Consider the following 17,422-nt stretch of genomic DNA (forward strand, 5'->3'; position numbering starts at 1 on the left):
GCAAAGTAAGCAAGCTTGAATTAAGTATTTTTTCCCTCTAATCATTGTTTTACTTGTAATACGAATAGGTTAAAATAATTAAAAAGTGTCCCCTTCTAAATAAGTATAAAGCAAATATTAAAAATTGATGGTGCATAGGTATGACAAACACATGTGTTTTTGATACACAGGACCAAAAGAAATTATGTGGCATCAGTAAGGTGACTGCTAAAAATTAGCAATAGAAAAAAAAAATTAGAGGGGACTAGTCCTGGAATTACATGAGGACACTGGTTTGTGACAGAGTGCTGAAACCTGACAGGTGAGTCAGCACTCCGATCTCTGTAGCCTCAATTAGTTTCCCCAGTGACGGCTAATTGAGCAATTAGCTAATCAGAAAGATTGGCTAGGGAGGTCAGAAATTAATTAGCCCTCAGCTAGTTATAAAAGCTGATAAAGGCCAGGAAGGAACTGTTACAAAGGGGGTGAGGACAGGGCTAGCTGAGTGTAGAAAGAGAGCGCTTCCAAGAGGGTGATCTCTTTTCCTCCCAGGGCCCTAGCAAAGAAGGGCTGAAAGATGTAGAGACTTAAAACTGTGGTGTTAGACTGAACTGGTGTGGGTGGAAGGCTTAGAATAAAATACAGCCTGAACACTAAAAGAAAACGGGTCTGAGCAGTTTCTGGAGTACTGAGAATGAGGACAGTGTGTTGCCCCGTTATAGGCTAGACACCCAAGGGGGTATGAAGGATCCCTGACAACTTAAATAAAAGGACTACTTGTGGTACCTTAGAGACTAACAAATTTATTTGATGCATCCGATGAAGTGAGCTGTAGCTCACGAAAGCTTATGCTCAAATAAATTTGTTAGTCTCCAAGGTGCCACAAGTACTCCTTTTCTTTTTGCGAATACAGACTAACATGGCTGCTACTCTGAAACTTAAATAAACATATTATTTATTTATGTATTTATTTATTTGTGTAATGGCTTAGACCAGCACTTGAAGTTGTTTGATTGTTCTTACAGCTGTACCATGGCATTTGACACGTTGTCATGACAGGTCTACACAGTAGATTTCCCACAATTATCCATTCTAGTCTTATTGCATCACTTTCCAAATCTTCTCCATTCTGCCAACAATGCTTCAACCACCTGGTCTGTTTTTTTGTTTTTTTCTCCTTACGGCGAATTTTCTGTATGCAGTGTGGTTGTAGCTGTGTTGGTCCCAGGATATCAGAGATACAAAGTAGGTGAAGTAATATTTTTTTATTGGACCAACTTCTATTGGTGAGACAAACAAGCTTTGGAGCCGCACACAGCTCTTCTTCAGGTCTGGAAAAAGTACTGTGAGCATCACAGCTAGATGGAACAGATAGTTTAGCATAAGTAGTTAGTGCATAGTGTAAGGCACCATTCAAGGGAGAGTGGTCCATTAACACCTCTGCAGTCATAGGACAAAAAAGTCATAGTAGGTGTTAATGGGCCACACTACCCTGAGTGGTCCCTTAAAATATGTGCTAACTACATCTGGTGATCAATCTGTTCCATCTTGCATTTAGCTGTGAGGCTCGGAGTACCTGTCCCAGACCTGAAGGAGACCTCTGTGTGGCTCTAAAGCAGGGGCGGCCAACCTGAGCCTGAGAAGGAGCCAGAATTTAACAATGTACATTGCCAAAGAGTCACAGTAATATGTCAGCAGCCCCCCATCAGCTCCTGCTCCCAGCGCCTCCCACCCACCAGCAGATCCGCTAATCAGCACCTCCCTCCCCCTCCCCGCACCTCCCGATCAGCTGTTTTGGGGCATGCAGGAGGCTGGTGGGGAGAGGAGGGCAAGGTCTTTGGCACAGCCAGGGGTTGAGTAGTGAGCACCCCCTAGCACACTGGAAAGTTGGTGCCTATAGCTCCAGCCCCGAAGTTGGTGCCTATACAAGGAGATGCATATTAACTTCTGAAGAGCCGCATGCAGCTCCGGAGCCACAGGTTGGCCACCCCTACTCTAAAGCTTGTCTCTCATCAACAGAAGTTGGTCCAATAAAACAGGAGTTCCCAAAAAGGATATGTGAGACATCTCTGGGAGATTTGTGGGAGAAATTATGTAATAGTTTATTTTATTTATTGCATTCTCATAATAGGCTATTCAGATGAAGTTTTAAAACTGAGAATTTGTTATATCAAATACAGTAATTAACTTACTTCAAGATGTACCAGTGAGAACACAGAGATGCTGACATACAGAGCCCTTACCTCCAATCACTGACAGCATCTGTCCAGTCTAACTGAGCTTAGAACTTAATCAGGGGGTTTTTTCGGTTGTACGTGTCATACTATAACTATATTTGTACGTAACAGTGAAATATGGACAGATGGCTAAAGAAAGGTAGTGTTAAGAAGAACACACAAAGTATCAATGATGAGAAGGGTAGTGTTCATGGGCAGCTGGTAGATCTGGACAGGGGTACACGGCAGCTGGTAGATCTGAAAGGAGGAGGTACGCAAATAAGAACAGTGGGAACCTCTGCAATAAAAGTTATTACCTCACCCACCTTGTCTCAGGGAATTTCCTGTCATTCCAGTTTTAGCATGTTCTTTGAAGGAAAAAAAAGTGTTACATAAATATAAAATTGACAAAGTTTTTTTTTAAAGAAAAAGTTGATTCTATATTACAATAAACTAACTTTTTTTGTCTTTATATAATCACTTAGACCATGATCCTGCCAGGAACTCCCCATGGGTGCAGGAGTTCATCCACTCAGAGCTTTGTGTAGAATTGGGTCCTTATTCTGTCATATGAAAATGTTCTGTGTTTTGTATAAAAGACTAAATGCAGTGGTTATGTATTAATCATCCTTTAATCTTTGCACAAGATGGTTTACAAGGCTATGGTATATAAGTCTGGAAAAGATAAAAGCTGAAAAAAACATAATATAGGATAAAGAATTGATCTGTGTATCTAATGACCTCATTCCATTGAATACACTGCATTTGAAGAAATGCTTTTTAACTTTTGTTTTTATTGCTCTACCATATTTGTATTTTAGAAAGTTGAACATTTTGCCCTATGAAAGGGCCACTGCCAACGTCAATTTTAAAAAGAGCAATTTTTGATACATCACTTCATATTTGTCCTGCCTTTAAAAAAAAAATCATTTTTTTAAAATGAGTTTTTCCTATATGCCTTCTGCCTTTAAGATCCTATGGGCATCCTGAGCACAACAACACTGAACATAGTTGTGGTCCACCTGTTTTCCCCTTTCTTTTTAAGTATACGAGTACATCTACCTCTTCAGTTTCAGCTTTGCTGCTGCTATTACAAACAAATGCCCTCTGCAGAGGGTAATGAAGAGTCTGCATGTAAGCCCCCAACTAGAGCAATGCAGAAGAGTCATGCACCTGATCTTAAAGCAGTGAAATTCACTGCACCTAAAGAGTTATCAAATACACAAAGTGAACAAGATGGAAAAATGACACATTTCTCTAATTTCTTCCAATTACTGGTAAAAATAAATGAAATAAAAATAGGTACAAATTGTTCAGTTGAAAGTATGTTTTTAACATTGGTTACAAAATGACTGATTTTTACTTAAAACAGCAGGTATTCTTCTAAATGCTTCTGTTACACACTATTTTCATAGTCTCCTTTTCTAATGTAAATGAAACACTATTGCACTGTATTAATATTCCCTTAGGCCTATCATGGTCACCATCAAGCTCTGGAAGTACTGGTGCAGTCTTTGTTGGACCTTGATGTGAGGAACAATAATGGAAGGACACCATTGGATCTTGCAGCTTTTAAGGGACATGTGGAGTGTGTGGATGTACTTATTAATCAGGGAGCATCAATCTTAGTGAAAGACTATGTTGTAAAGAGAACTCCAATACATGCTGCAGGTACGTTGTGCTGAACACAAGAGCATGGGTTTGGGGTTTATATTTCTGTGGCATTAACAGATTACATTTAAAATTATGTTCTGCACTGTGGAGGATGAGGAAGAGCATGAGATAGTGGGAGTGCCTTAGCTTAGTAAGAGAGAGAGTGCCTTAGTCAGATGTCTTCCTTGGGCTCTGGAGGAGAGTAGTACCTCTGCCATCCACAAAATCAGGGGTGGACAAACTACGCCTGGCCACGCCTCCGCGTAGGAGCTGGAGAAGGGACGTGCTGCTGCTGCTTCCGGGAGCCGCTTGAGGTAAGTGCCCCCCAGCTCGGAACCCCCTCCCACACCCTGAACTCCTCATTTCTGGACCCACCCCAGAGCCCGAACCCCCAACCAGAGCCCTCACCCCCTCCTGCACCTCAACCCCAATTTTGTGAGAATTCATTGCCCGCCATACAATTTCTATTCCTAGATGTGGCCCCTGGGTCAAAAAGTTTGCCCATACCTGCATTAAATGGATGCAGCATGCATTTCCCTCCATGCCAAACAGCTGTGCTGTCCTGGATGTGTGGGGGTGAATGACATGGTCATGGCCCTGCCTTTTGTAGGACACTGAAGTGTTGAAATATGTTGTGTAATTTACCTGTCATAATTTGTGGATAGCATCAAACAGTGTTTTGCTTTTAATTTGTATCTTGGAGAGCTCTGGCAGTTTTATGAGGAGAGAAGTTTGATACTTTTTACTCAGTGCTTCAAGGATTAATGTGACTGAACTCTTACTGAGTTTCTGAAAAAAATTAATGTTGATAGTGATTTTTAATTCTTTCTCTCCGTCTCTCACTTCTCCCTGTAGTTTCCCCCAAAGATGCATTATTAAGAGATACTTAATTATTCATTCCTTTTTTGACTTTTTGCAAGTGAACTTTACCTTTTTTTTAAGTTGGCAATGGCGTAGTAGTAAATATGTCATTTAAAATGTCTTGGTAAAAAGAGCAGTCCATTAACAATATTAGATGGCCATAAGAGAGAGAGCCACTTTTTTTTCTCCTTGAACACTAGTTTTATTCTTCAATTTGTTTTCTCCCTCCTTTCAGCTTCCATTAGCACCATTTTCAGATTTGCCAGACAGGTTGTTGCTGAGCAACATGAGGTGTATCCTACTTTTGGGGCAGAGTACAGTAGCCAGGAAGCAAACTTTACCTCTTAAGAACTCCTTTTAAATGCAGTTTCCCTAACTTTCCTCTTCTTGGCTTATCCCTCCGACTAATTGTGTAGCTGTTCGCCTACCCCTCTCGAGTGTGATCTCACTTCCCATCCCTTACAAATACACACACAAGACATTAGCATTTAAACCTGTGTGTGGTAGGTTAGACAAGGACTCACTTGCTTTAAATAAATAGTTGTGTTAATGAGTATTTATAAGGAATGAAAGTGAAGCACTATTTCTTGTTAAACTAACATAGGCATGAACTGTTCCTATAGTTATGGTTAATATTCTCATCCTTATATACATACAAAAGAAGAAAAGTTCAGTTGTTAATGACTACCTTGAAACCATCATATTCTGTTCAGTTGTAATATAGTTCTATGGATTTTGAATATTTAACTGTTAAAAACATGTTTGAGTATTGGATATAAGGTCAAAGATTTCCTGTTTTCAAATTAAGTTATAAATGCTGACCCCATTATGGCCAATGAGTGCTCATATTAATGGCTTTAGTAGAAGCTGACATCTTCAGTTTGTTAATACTGTTTGTATTTTCATACCCAAGGACAACAAACATGATATGCTGATTGTTTTTATAACATTTTACAGCTACAAATGGTCATTCAGAATGCTTGCGATTGTTGATAGGCAATGCGGAACCACAGAATGCAGTGGACATTCAAGATGGAAATGGACAGTAAGTTGAAGAAGTCCATATTCTGATTTTTCACAAGATATTGCATCCTATAATATACATTATAGCTTCTGCACCCCATAGCAAAAAAAAAAGGGTCATTTTCCATTGGTGGGTTTTTTTTTATTTTTTTATTTTTATTTCTTTAAATGGAGGGACAACTAGGATTAATGTAGTTTGTGTCTGAGTACCACAGATGTAAATTTCACAGAATTTTGATAGTCATTCCACAGGAAACAAATTAAGATTACTCTGTTCACTAAACACTGAGAAAATAGGCCCTAGAGATGTAATTAGCTTTTTTATGTTACACTCTTAGGACTTAGCTACACTTGCAAGTTAGAGCAAATTAAAGGAGCCCCAGGCACACTGGCAAGACACGTAGAGCGCTCTGACTCAGTGACTAGAGTGCTCCTGCTACTCCACCTTGGCGAGTGGAATAACGTTTTGTGCACCCCCGCTGGAGCACCGCGGCGCCAGTGTGGACGCCCTGGTCCGTTAGTATGCTCTGATTGGCCTCCAGAAGTGTCCCACAATGCTTGTTCTAGCCATTCTGGTCATCACTTTGAACTCTACTGCCCTGTCTTGGGGTGACCCAACCATCAGATTCGCCCTTTACAATTCTCTGGGAATTTTGAAAATCCCCTTCCTGTTTGCTCAGCCAGGCGTGGAGTGCTCTCAATGAATCTTTCCAGGTGACCATGACTCCACACACCAGGCGATCCCCAGTATGGAGCAATGGCGAGGTGCTGGACCTCATCAGTGTTTGGAGGGAGGAAGCTGTCCAGTCCCAGCTGTGTTCCAGGTGTAGGAATTACGATACCTTCGGGCAGATATCAAGGGACATGATGGAAAGGGGCCATGATCGGTACGCACTGCAGTGCAGGATTAAAGTGAAGGAGCTGCGGCATGCCTACTGCAAAGCCCGCAAGGCAAACAGCTGCTCCGGTGTTGCCCCTGTGACCTGCCGTTTCTACAAGAGCCGGACATGATACTTGGGGGCGACCCCACCTCCACTCCAGGGACCACCATGGACACTTCAGAGCCCAGCTCAACAAGGCAGGAGGAGGAGCAGCAGCAGAGCGGGAGCGAGGGTGCCGAGGTGGAGGAAGACACCCCGGAATCCCTAGATGCATGCAGCCAGGAACTGCTCTCAAGCCAGGAGGAAGGTAGCCAGTCGTGGCAGCTGGTGCTTGGGGAAGGACAAACACCAGAGGAGGTTCCCAGTAAGCGGCTTTTATTTTGGGAAGAAAGTTATTTGCTGCAGGCTCTTAGAATGAGGGGGGTTAGGGCTGCATGCATGCCTAGATGCAGAATAGAGCATTGATGTGCTCTCTCACATCGCAGTAATAGGTCTCAGTGATCTCTTCAAAAGTTTCGTCCAGAACTTGGGAAATGCGCTTGCGCAGGTTTCTCAGAAGAGCCACTGTGTTTCTTGTCCCCGGAAGGCTAACTTGTCCACGCCACTGTGCCGTGAGGGGCAAGGGGACCATTGCTGCACACAGACAAGCTGCATATGGGCCAGGGTGGAATCCGCATTGCAGTAGAAGGCCCTCCCTTGCTTCCCAGGTCACCGTCAGCAGCGAGATATCTTCCAGGACAAACTCCTGTGGAAAATGTGGGGACAGTGTTCAGTGTAGAGGCCCCCTGCTGCTGTTGGCTTTTCCCCAAGGCACAGAAATCCAGAGGACAGTACAGCCGTGAAACAATCAGTCACACTTGATCCTGTGCTTACTCACCATTTTGGGGCTCCCAAGGGTTATGTGCGCTTGCTTTGGGACAGGCAAATTATGCTATTGTGTATCCTGTGCTTGCCCTTAAGTACCGGGGAATCATTATTCTGTCTGGTGTGAACAATGGTGCCTCTGTTAAGTGTTGCATTTTGCCTTTAGAGATGCAACCTTGAGATTTCAGCCGTCCGTGGTATCACCAGCCGAAAGACTCCAAAGAATCAGAAAGAAGTCACATAGAAGCAAGGAAAACATGTTGCATAAAGTAATGCAGCATTCAAGTAATGAAAATTGAAAAGTGCAGGAGTGCAGGACAGTGAAAGGAGGATCTGCCAGCAGAATGAGGAGCGCTGGCACAAAAGCACGGTGCTCTGGCAGCAAAGCATGGATCGGCTGATAAGCATAATGGAGCGCCAGGCGGACTCAATCCAGGCGCTTGTAGCCATGCAGGCAGAGCACTACTGTTCCCGACCCCCCCCTGCAGCCCTTTTCCCAAAACTCTTTCCCTTGTGCCCCCATGTCATCTCCAACCCACCTTCCCCAACATCCGGGTTCTTACCGCCACCAGCTGCCTCCAACACCTGTAGCTTCACACCCAGCCCTGAAAAACTATGACCCTTACCCACTGCACTCCACCTCCAGCACCATGCAGTATAGCCATCCTGAAGTGCAGCACTCATTACACAGCACTCCAGACAGGAAGGCTGAGTATGATAACAGGACATATGCAAATCTGTGATTGTACTGTTCCCCACCCCACCTCCTGGCCCTTTCTGTTTCCCAAGCAGTTGTTTCTTTTCAATAAATGGGTTTTTTTGGCTTTGAAAACATTCTTTTTTATTGCATAAAGTAAGATACCTTAGCCCAGGAAAAAAAACAGGCACTGCAAGTCAGCATAGCGAACACCGATTCCTACTAACATTGGAACCACTGCACTTCACTCCCGTGCAGGGCACCAGACATTACTGGTGGCTTTCAGCTTCAAATTGCTCCCTCAAGGAATCCCTAATCCTTGCAGCCCCGCGCTGGGCCCCTCTAATAGCCCTGCTCTCTGGCTGTTCAAATTCAGCCTCCAGGTGTTGAACCTCCGAGTTCCATGCCTGAGTGAATCGTTCACCCTTCCCTTCACAAATGTTATGGAGGGTACAACACGCAGATATAGCTGTGGGGATGCTGTAAGGTCCAGCTTCCCATACAGAGAGCGCCAGTGGCCCTTTAAACGGCCAAAAGCACACTCCACAGTCATTCTGCACCGACTCAGCCTGTTGTTGAACTGCTCCTTGCTGCTGTCAAGGCTCCCTGTGTTTGGTTTCATGAGCCATGGCATTAAAGGGTAAGCAGGGTCTTCAAGGATCACAATGGGCTTTTCAACTTCCCCTATGGTGATCTTCTGGTCTGGGGAAAAATGTCCCGGCTTGCAGCTTCCTGAACAGGCCAGTGTTCCGAAAGATGCATGCATCATGCACCTTTCCGGGCCAGCCTGTGTCAATGTCAATGAAACGCCCATGGTGATCCACAAGTGTCTGGAGAACCATAGAGAAATACCGCTTCCGATTAACATACTCGGAGACTAGGTGAGCTGGTGCCAAAATTGGAATGTGTGTGCCATCTATCGCCCCTCCGCAGTTAGGGAAACCCATTTGTGCAAAGCCATCCACAATGTCACGCACGTTACCCGGAGTCAAGGTTCTTCCAAACAGGATGCAATTAATGGCCCTGCAAACTTGCATCAACACGATTCCAACGGTCGACTTTCCCACTCCAAATTGGTTAGCGACCGATCAGTAGCTGTCTGGAGTTGCCAGCTTCCAGAATGCAATAGCCACCTGCTTCTCCACAGTCAGGGCAGCTCTCAATCTCATCTCCTTGCGCCGCAGGGCGGGGGCAATCTGCTCACACAGTCCCAGGAAAGTGGCTTTTCTCATCCGAAAGTTCTGCAGCCACTGCTCGTCATCCCAGACTCGCACAACAATGTGATCCCACCACTCAGTGCTTGTTTCCCGAGCCCAAAAGCAGTGTTCCGTGGTGTTGAGCATGTCCGTGAATACCACAGGCAAACTCGTGTCATATGGGTTACTCTAATGGATATCGTCGGTGCCCTCACTGTCACTTTGGATCATAAGGAATAACTCCACTGCCAAACGTGACGAGACTCGTCAGCATACTCTTCAGCAGTTCAGGCTCCATTCCCGCAGATTGAAAGAGAAGACAGCGCGCGCAGTGCAAAAAAATTGAAAGATGGCGCCACATGTGGATGGAAGCACAGGGATTGCTGAGATGCAAACCGATGCATCGTGGGGCGTTGGGACAGGACCAGAATGCCCTGCACTCCCTACCCCTTCCCACAAGCCACAGTGCCAGAATGGGAAGAGGTGCTCTGTGGGATAGCTGCCCATAATGCACCGCTCCCAATGCCGCTGCAAGTGCCACAAATGTGGCCATACCAGTGCACTTGTTCCTGTCATTGTGGACAGACTGCAGCGCTTTCCCTACTGCGCTCTCCAAAGGCGGGTTTAACTCAAAGCGCTCTACGTCTGCAAGTGTATCCATGCCCTTAGAAATAAGTTTACCTTCTTATGTCTAAACAAAATATCAGTGCTGCTTTTGTGATTAGTTTACAAAGTGCTATTCATTAATGGATCAGTTGTTGAAGAGCTTTCTCTAGGAGGACAAAAGTTGTTTCTGGAGTTTTAAGTATTTTAGCTGACCACTAGACTATTAAAGTGTAACCTGCATGGAAACTCTTTTCTCTCACTGTTCAGGACTCCTCTGATGCTGTCTGTTCTCAATGGGCACACAGATTGCGTTTATTCGTTGCTTAACAAAGGAGCAAACGTAGATGCCAAAGATAAATGGGGAAGAACTGCATTGCATAGAGGGGTAAGAAAATATTTCCCTTTTGTCATTTCCAAAAAAGTGTATCAATTTTAAATACAAATTGAGAATGTCTGCAGTTTTGTATCATTGCTGAATTTATTATTCTTTTTTTAATTCCACTGACATTAGTGTTCCACTGTTCTTGGTTGATCTTCTCTTTTATTGCATTTGAGTGGTTAGATGTTTGCCTTTTTGCATTTCACCTTCAGTGTTGTTTGTACCTTTTGATTCACTTCCACTTGCAGAAGCACATTAGCTAGAAAATTCAAAGGTATCTTTTTTGTTGCGGGGGGGGAGGTGGAGGTAGGGGAGAGTATTGGAGGGAGGAAGAAAATAATTCCTTTTTTTGTGTTTCTATGTGTTTTTTTGTGTTTTCTATGCCACATGTTTCTTTAAAGTCCATGCCAGATACTGCAATTAAGGAGGCCCTGGGGATTAGCATCTCACTTTAGGCCATCGCAAAAGGAAAACATACCCTATCACTAAGCTAATAATTACTGAATTTTTCTTTGCAGAGCCCACTTACTGAAGTAAGAATGACTGGGCTTATTTTGTAGTTGCCTGCTCTCAATATTATATGTTAAGGCAGTAACAGAATTTTTTTTCTTCAGTTGCACGTCTATGTGTGCACATGCATATTGTATCTTTCTTTTCCAGGCAGTTACAGGGCATGAGGAGTGCGTGGAAGCATTGCTTCAACATGGTGCTAAGTCCTTGCTACGAGACTGCCGAGGGCGAACACCTATACACTTATCAGCTGCATGTGGGCATATTGGTGTTCTAGGAGCTCTCTTGCAGTCAGCAACATCTGTGGATGCAGTACCTGCCATAGCAGACAATCATGGATATACATCACTGCACTGGGCCTGTTATAATGGTAAGTACAATGGTAAAGTGGTCTTAAATTCAAAGCTTTCGGGGCAGAAATCTATATGTAGGTGTAGATCCTAGCTCAGTGAAGCCCCAATATTGATAAGAGCATCTAAGCAATACCATAATATAAATATTAATAATAAAAAGTGTGAAACAGATGGTGCACTATTCATAAAGCAAACTAAAGACACTGGAGTCTTTTATTGTCATTAATTCTGAAAAGTGAATAAGCTTTCTGGGCGGATTTGTTGCATTTATTTTACCATTCATTCCAAAGCAGTGTACTTAGCACTTTCTTGCAAGAGAGATGGACTTTTTCTCTCTAGTGCTTCAAACATTCTCTGTCTTGCAAACTTAAGCACAATTGGAAGTAAGAAGACAGAACTCTTACAAAGCTAGCACATATAAGGTAACCGAGGAGCAAACAGATCAAGGGGAAAAGTTCAGAAACAAAATAGAACCAATTTACAAGCTGGGCTTTATAAGGTTTAGAATCTGTCTAGCTGTTAAGCAGATACAGGGCATGTTTAATCATACAGTATCCTGTTCTTTTATTCATATTATCTTGGGGGGAAAGGTATGTATCATTCACAAAAACACAAATCATTACATACCCAGATTTCAGATGTGCAAAATAGGTAACTGGACACAAATGCATGATTTGTGTGTGTATCAAAAAAATTTGATCAAAGTATATCTCTTAATATTTACATCACTCCTATGCATCCATCCACAGTCGAACCTCAGAGTAACGAACGTTTCTGGTATGGAGGTTGTTTATAACTGAACAAAACATTTTGGTGGTTCTTTCAAAAGTTTACAGCTAAACATAGACTTAATACAGCATTGAAACTTTACTATGCAGAAGAAAGTGCTGCCTTTAACCGTCTTAATTTAAATGAAACAAGCACAGAAACAGTTTCCTTACCTTGTCAAATCCTTTTTTAAACATTCCCTTTACAGTTTTAGTAGTTTACGTTTAACACAGTACTGTATTGTATTTGCATTTTTTGTTTGGTTTTTTTGTCTCTGCTGCTGCCTGTTTGCAAATTTCCAGTTCCAAAGGAGGTGTGTGATTCACTGATCAGTTCGTAACTCTGGTGTTTGTAACTCTGAGGTACTATTGTACTAACTGTGACAAATCTTCATTATAGGAAAGGCTCTCAACTCTTGTGAATCACTGAATATATACCATTCTATTGACAAATATTTGAGTCTGTTTCTAAATATCATGAAACAGAACCCTTCAGCCTGTATTTAATGGGAGCAGGGTCAAGCCATTAGTTGAATAATTTTTAAATAAATTGAATGTATTTTTGTATATTAACTCTAATATGATATACTGTCTCTGTGCTCATTTGTGTTTTAATATGTACTTTTTAAAAAGTAGTGAAAATGTGGGTAGGATAGCACTGTTGAAGCAGAAATCGTCCCACTTATCCCAAGAAATTATTTTAATTAGGAAGTAGTTTAATCAGAATAAAATAATTCCGCATTAACTCATCTTGAAGTATTTCACTGATATCATAAGATCCTTCTGCCTCAGATCAAACCACATGTACAAGTATTTGAAGAACAAAAGGCATCAGGAAGGGTCATAGCATTTCCCCTTCCTTTTGCTTGCTGCTTCAGTACATTCTGGAGGGTCAGAGGTTCGTTCAGAGCTTTTGCTTAATGACACAGCCACAACCTAATAATCTTCACAGGTAATTAAGGTTCTCATTTACTTCATTTTCTGCCTTTCTCCAAACTGTTAATTAGAGAAGTAAGAGCTTAAAGCTCATTTTCTAATTAGTGCTAAGGGAATAGAGAAACAGCTTATACTTCTAGGCAAAGTTACAGACTATATCTCTAAGACTAATTTTACTGAATAGAGTAAGAATAAACTAAAAGTACTAGATTTCCAAAATGGCATTGTGCAAAACTAAATTATGAATGGTTGATGAGTAAGGCTACGCTTTAGTCATGGGTGTTTTTAGTAAAAGTCTCTGCCAGTAAACAAAAAGTCACAGCCCATGACCTGTCCATGGCTTTTACAATATAGCCCTCACTGAAACTTGGGGAGGGTTGCCTGGGGGTGGGCGGGGGGCGGCCCAGGACCCCCGCTCTGCCCGCCCACCCCCCAGCAGGAGCAGAAGAGTTTGCGTGTGGGAGGGGGCAGGGCGTTGGGGCACAGGATGGGGTGAGGCAGGTTCTGGGAGGCGCTTACCTGGAGCGCTCCCCAGAAGTGGCGACATCCCCCTTGCTCAGCCCCTAGGCGGAAGTGTGTCCAGATCCCGGGCCAGGCACACCAGCAGGCTACAGAAGCCATGGAGGTCACGGAGTCCGTGACCTCTGTGACAAACTCACAGCCTTATTGATGAGTGATCCACTCTGAATTTGACCACAGTGTCTCAGTGCGACAGAAAAATTGGATGTTTTCATTCCATAACCATCTAGCCTTTAGTTTCATGTCAAACTACTGTGAGATGCGAACATATATGCAATCTCTAGCTAGAGCTACTTCCTACAAAAAATAAAATTAAAGTACTATGCATTGTTTAGATTTCATGTGTATAAGTTTGTCTAATTTAAAAAAATCAAATTAGTCAACATTTAAGTTTTAGAGAGAAGGAAGACTACCTTTCATTTCTGCATAGTCTGTTTTACATCTGTTCATGATGTATGCAGTCTCGTTATCTGTATCTTGAAAAATAAAAACATTTAGCGTTCTAAACTGCAGTTTCTTTAAAATTGTAAAAATTGCAGAGACTGTGAAAATTCTAAAAAATTAGTTAAAATCGGTCTTACTAGGCAAATCTTTTACTAAAAATATCAAATAAAATAAATCCAAGGAGTTTTATGCGGAGGAGTTTAGGTAGGATTACTAGCCCTGAGACTGTTTTTTGTCAAGCTGTTGAAGCAAGAAGTAATAAATACATTTTCCTTGGTGTATTTTGCAAGGGTGCATTGGAGTTGAATTTTGACTGACTACTATGTATCTGTGCTCTTACTTCTGTGGGAGCTTAGTCCCTGAAAAAAAGAGGTGACAACAGCAATGGAAACAGATGAAATGGGTTGAGTTAAATCTGCTTCTTCAGGGTTGGCATTTGGGTTAGAATGTGAGCTTTGATCTTGTTCAAACAGATTGCAGAGTTCACCACAATAGCTTTCTTAGTATATACAGCCTGCTGCGTACTAATATGTGATAGACAATAAGCAAATTAAACATGTTTGGTTGTAAGATTTCAAAGATGGTTGTTTTAATGTGTGGTTAAGTAATGGATCTGATGATGATTTGGGGACAAGTGTAAGCATATTTTTTGTTTTGGCCAATGAGTAATGTGGACTAGATTTTATATATCTTTCTTTTTGTCTTTGCCAGTGATAATGATATCTTGGAAAGGATCCTTGAACATGCAGGACTAAACTCTAGAAACACAATGCTGTGGCATCCAAGATTGGCGTCTTTATTTAGAATCTTTAAAAACTTGCTTTTTATGGTGCAGTAATTGACAAACATTGGTTTAAAATATCTTTGACGCAGGAAACGAGCCAAGGAACAAAATATCATTCTACAAATTGAGGCAGATCCTCAAAATATTTAATGTTTTCCTTTGCTTTCGTTATGTGATTGGAAAGCTCTGATTAACAGTAAATAGGAAGATGAAAATTGCAGTTGTGCTTGAGTGGAGAAAACTAAGCTGTTAGGTGTAGCCCTTATCTATAGTTACAGGTTATTTTAAATAATTACCCACTCCAATCTGAGGGTTTATACCCAGTCTGTGAGGGTTCAGCTCCAAAATCAAGTACAATGGAGAGGTTATCAATAGAAGGGGGGCCATGGAGCACAATAGGGACAACAAAGTCTCTTTTTGTAACACTTACTTTTTATTGGCCAACCAAACAGTATACACACAGCAGTCCGGTAAAGGAGAGCGAGAACAATACGAAACATCTAGCATTTGCTTTACTTACACCATCCGTTGTGGAAAAACCCAAAGAGTCAGTCATCATCCTCATTGTCATCATTCTCAGCAGCATTAGCAGCAGCAGCGGTGGTGGTCATCCTGGGATCTCCTCAAGCATGCAGGGCCTGATACATCTTTTATAATGTTTCGCTGACACCCACTTGGTTCAAATGTATTGAAGAAGGCTTAAACCCCTTTTACTTATTTGAACTTCCACATCCCACTACCTTTGGCATGACCCAGTTTCCTTAGGCTAACTTGTTAGTTCCCCTTATACTTGTTAACATGTACATCTCTCAGTTACCATACTGGTGGTTAGGACAATGCTGATGCTTTGTTTGCAAAATCCCCCAAATACTCTATGCGGCTTTAACTGATACATTGCCACATATTTCCTAAATTTCAGCAGCTGACTGTTTCGTCTTATGATATAGAGTCAGTCATTGGCTGACACGAGTAACTAACCAGTCTTCAGGCCTGAGGCCTTGTTTGGCTAAGGTATATATTTTACAAGCCTAAGGCTGTAGGCCTGTGTTACAACATTAATTCATTCTTACATTTCACCTCTGTAATCTAAATATGCATGATATCATTTATTCTTGGCTAATTGGTATTTGTCTGAAGAATCAGTGAGAGAATTTCCAGTATGACACATAGAGGCTTATCAGCATTGTCATCCATATCAGTTTCAGTGGCATTATTTATGGCCAAACTCCAGGAAAAATTCCACTAGGATGATGTCCCTTTCAGAGAGAGATGAAACACTGCAATCTAAAGTTTTTTTTCAGTTGGGTAAGGATGCAGGAGAGACCCTTGTCCCTCCAACATATGAGCAGACAGTTCAGGAGAGAAGAAAATTATCAAAATCAAGAAGCAGATGTTTTCTTGCTGCCTTTATATAGAAGGAGCTTACACCTAAGAGAGGACTGTAAATGTTTGAATAAATATCACTGTGTATGCAAGGAATATATACTGGGATAATTAATTACAGTGAATAATATAGAAGCAAGAACATATTTGCTTTGTAATTTTACAGTTTAAATTATTTTAAAGTTTGGGTCATGATTCCTTTCAGCCCATGTTGTGGACGTACTCAATTTGTGACTCCACGTTATTCAGCAGTTCAGTGGGGAAAAAAAGCAAACCCCAAAAAACATTTGTTTCCACTAGAGAAAGGAGTACAACAGAAGAAAATCTTCCAACTGGACTAAGTAGTTAGTCTGTTGAATTAACTGTAAAGCTACCATATTATAAGAGCTAAGTTAGCTAAACATTCTTCATGTGCCCCAGACAATGCATCATGACTTCAAAGTTCATAAATTTCTTCAGTACTGGGCCTAATATTCTGATTGTACTTGTGGCTTCCAGATTCCTAAAAATGCACTGTGTTTTTGTTCATCCCCAGATACAGCCATATCTAAAGTAATTCAAGTGTGCATTTGAGACTTTCAAATGAAATGTCATTTAATTTACCTTGGTTGTTTTTGTTTTTAATATCTGATTTTAAAACTTTTAGGTCATGACAGCTGTGTAGAGCTTCTTTTGGAACAGGAAGTTTTCCAGAAAATGGAAGGAAATTCTTTCAGCCCATTGCATTGTGCTGTGTAAGGAAGTCCAAGATTACTGTAACTGATTTCATTATAATATTTAATAAAAGCACAATCATTCTCTAAGTAACAGCCTGTTTAATTTTTTAATAGGATAAATGACAATGAAGGTGCTGCAGAAATGTTAATTGATACGTTGGGTGCTGGCATTGTAAATTCAACAGATGCAAAAGGAAGGTAGGAATATAACTGCACTTAGAAACAGTGCACTACAAACAGTAATCTCCTTGTTTTTGTGTCACAGCTTTAATGTTTTTTAAACTTATTTGGCATATTCGTCTTCTTTTCTATTTAAAGACTTTTTTTGTTATATACTAAAAATGTTGTTGGGGATTTTTAAAAACCTTGTATTGTGTTGTTAGAGCCGAATTGATTTTTAATTTTGTAGGAGAGCTTGGGCATTTTTATAATTGCATAAACATTTGTGCAATATAAATCTTTATGCCCATTAACTATATTGTCCATTTTATTTTTCTAAGTCATCCTTGTCCATATTATGGACTTACTGGTTGCTAAATATTCATTTTAAATTTGAGGCCAATTATTTTTAAAAACAGAAAAATGATCTTCTAATGGCAACTGTGACCACTCTACCAGTAACGACATCAGTGTATTTTTATGGTAGTGACTGCCC

At 41.4% G+C, this 17,422-nt stretch overlaps 1 protein-coding gene across 5 annotated transcripts in view; it reads left to right on the plus strand.

The window, feature by feature from the left end:
* Positions 1-17,422, plus strand: part of ANKRD28 (ankyrin repeat domain 28) — a 227,303-nt gene that overhangs the window by 181,403 nt on the left and 28,478 nt on the right. For all 5 annotated transcript variants that reach the window (XM_073333566.1, XM_073333567.1, XM_073333568.1 and 2 more), the window contains 6 exons: positions 3,665-3,866; positions 5,667-5,754; positions 10,244-10,361; positions 11,016-11,235; positions 16,698-16,785; positions 16,882-16,965. In XM_073333566.1, coding sequence (XP_073189667.1) covers positions 3,665-3,866; positions 5,667-5,754; positions 10,244-10,361; positions 11,016-11,235; positions 16,698-16,785; positions 16,882-16,965 — 800 coding nt within the window. The remainder of the gene's footprint in view (positions 1-3,664; positions 3,867-5,666; positions 5,755-10,243; positions 10,362-11,015; positions 11,236-16,697; positions 16,786-16,881; positions 16,966-17,422) is intronic.

This window comes from Lepidochelys kempii, chromosome 2 (assembly GCF_965140265.1).
Source record: "Lepidochelys kempii isolate rLepKem1 chromosome 2, rLepKem1.hap2, whole genome shotgun sequence".
Taxonomy (NCBI): domain Eukaryota; kingdom Metazoa; phylum Chordata; order Testudines; family Cheloniidae; genus Lepidochelys; species Lepidochelys kempii.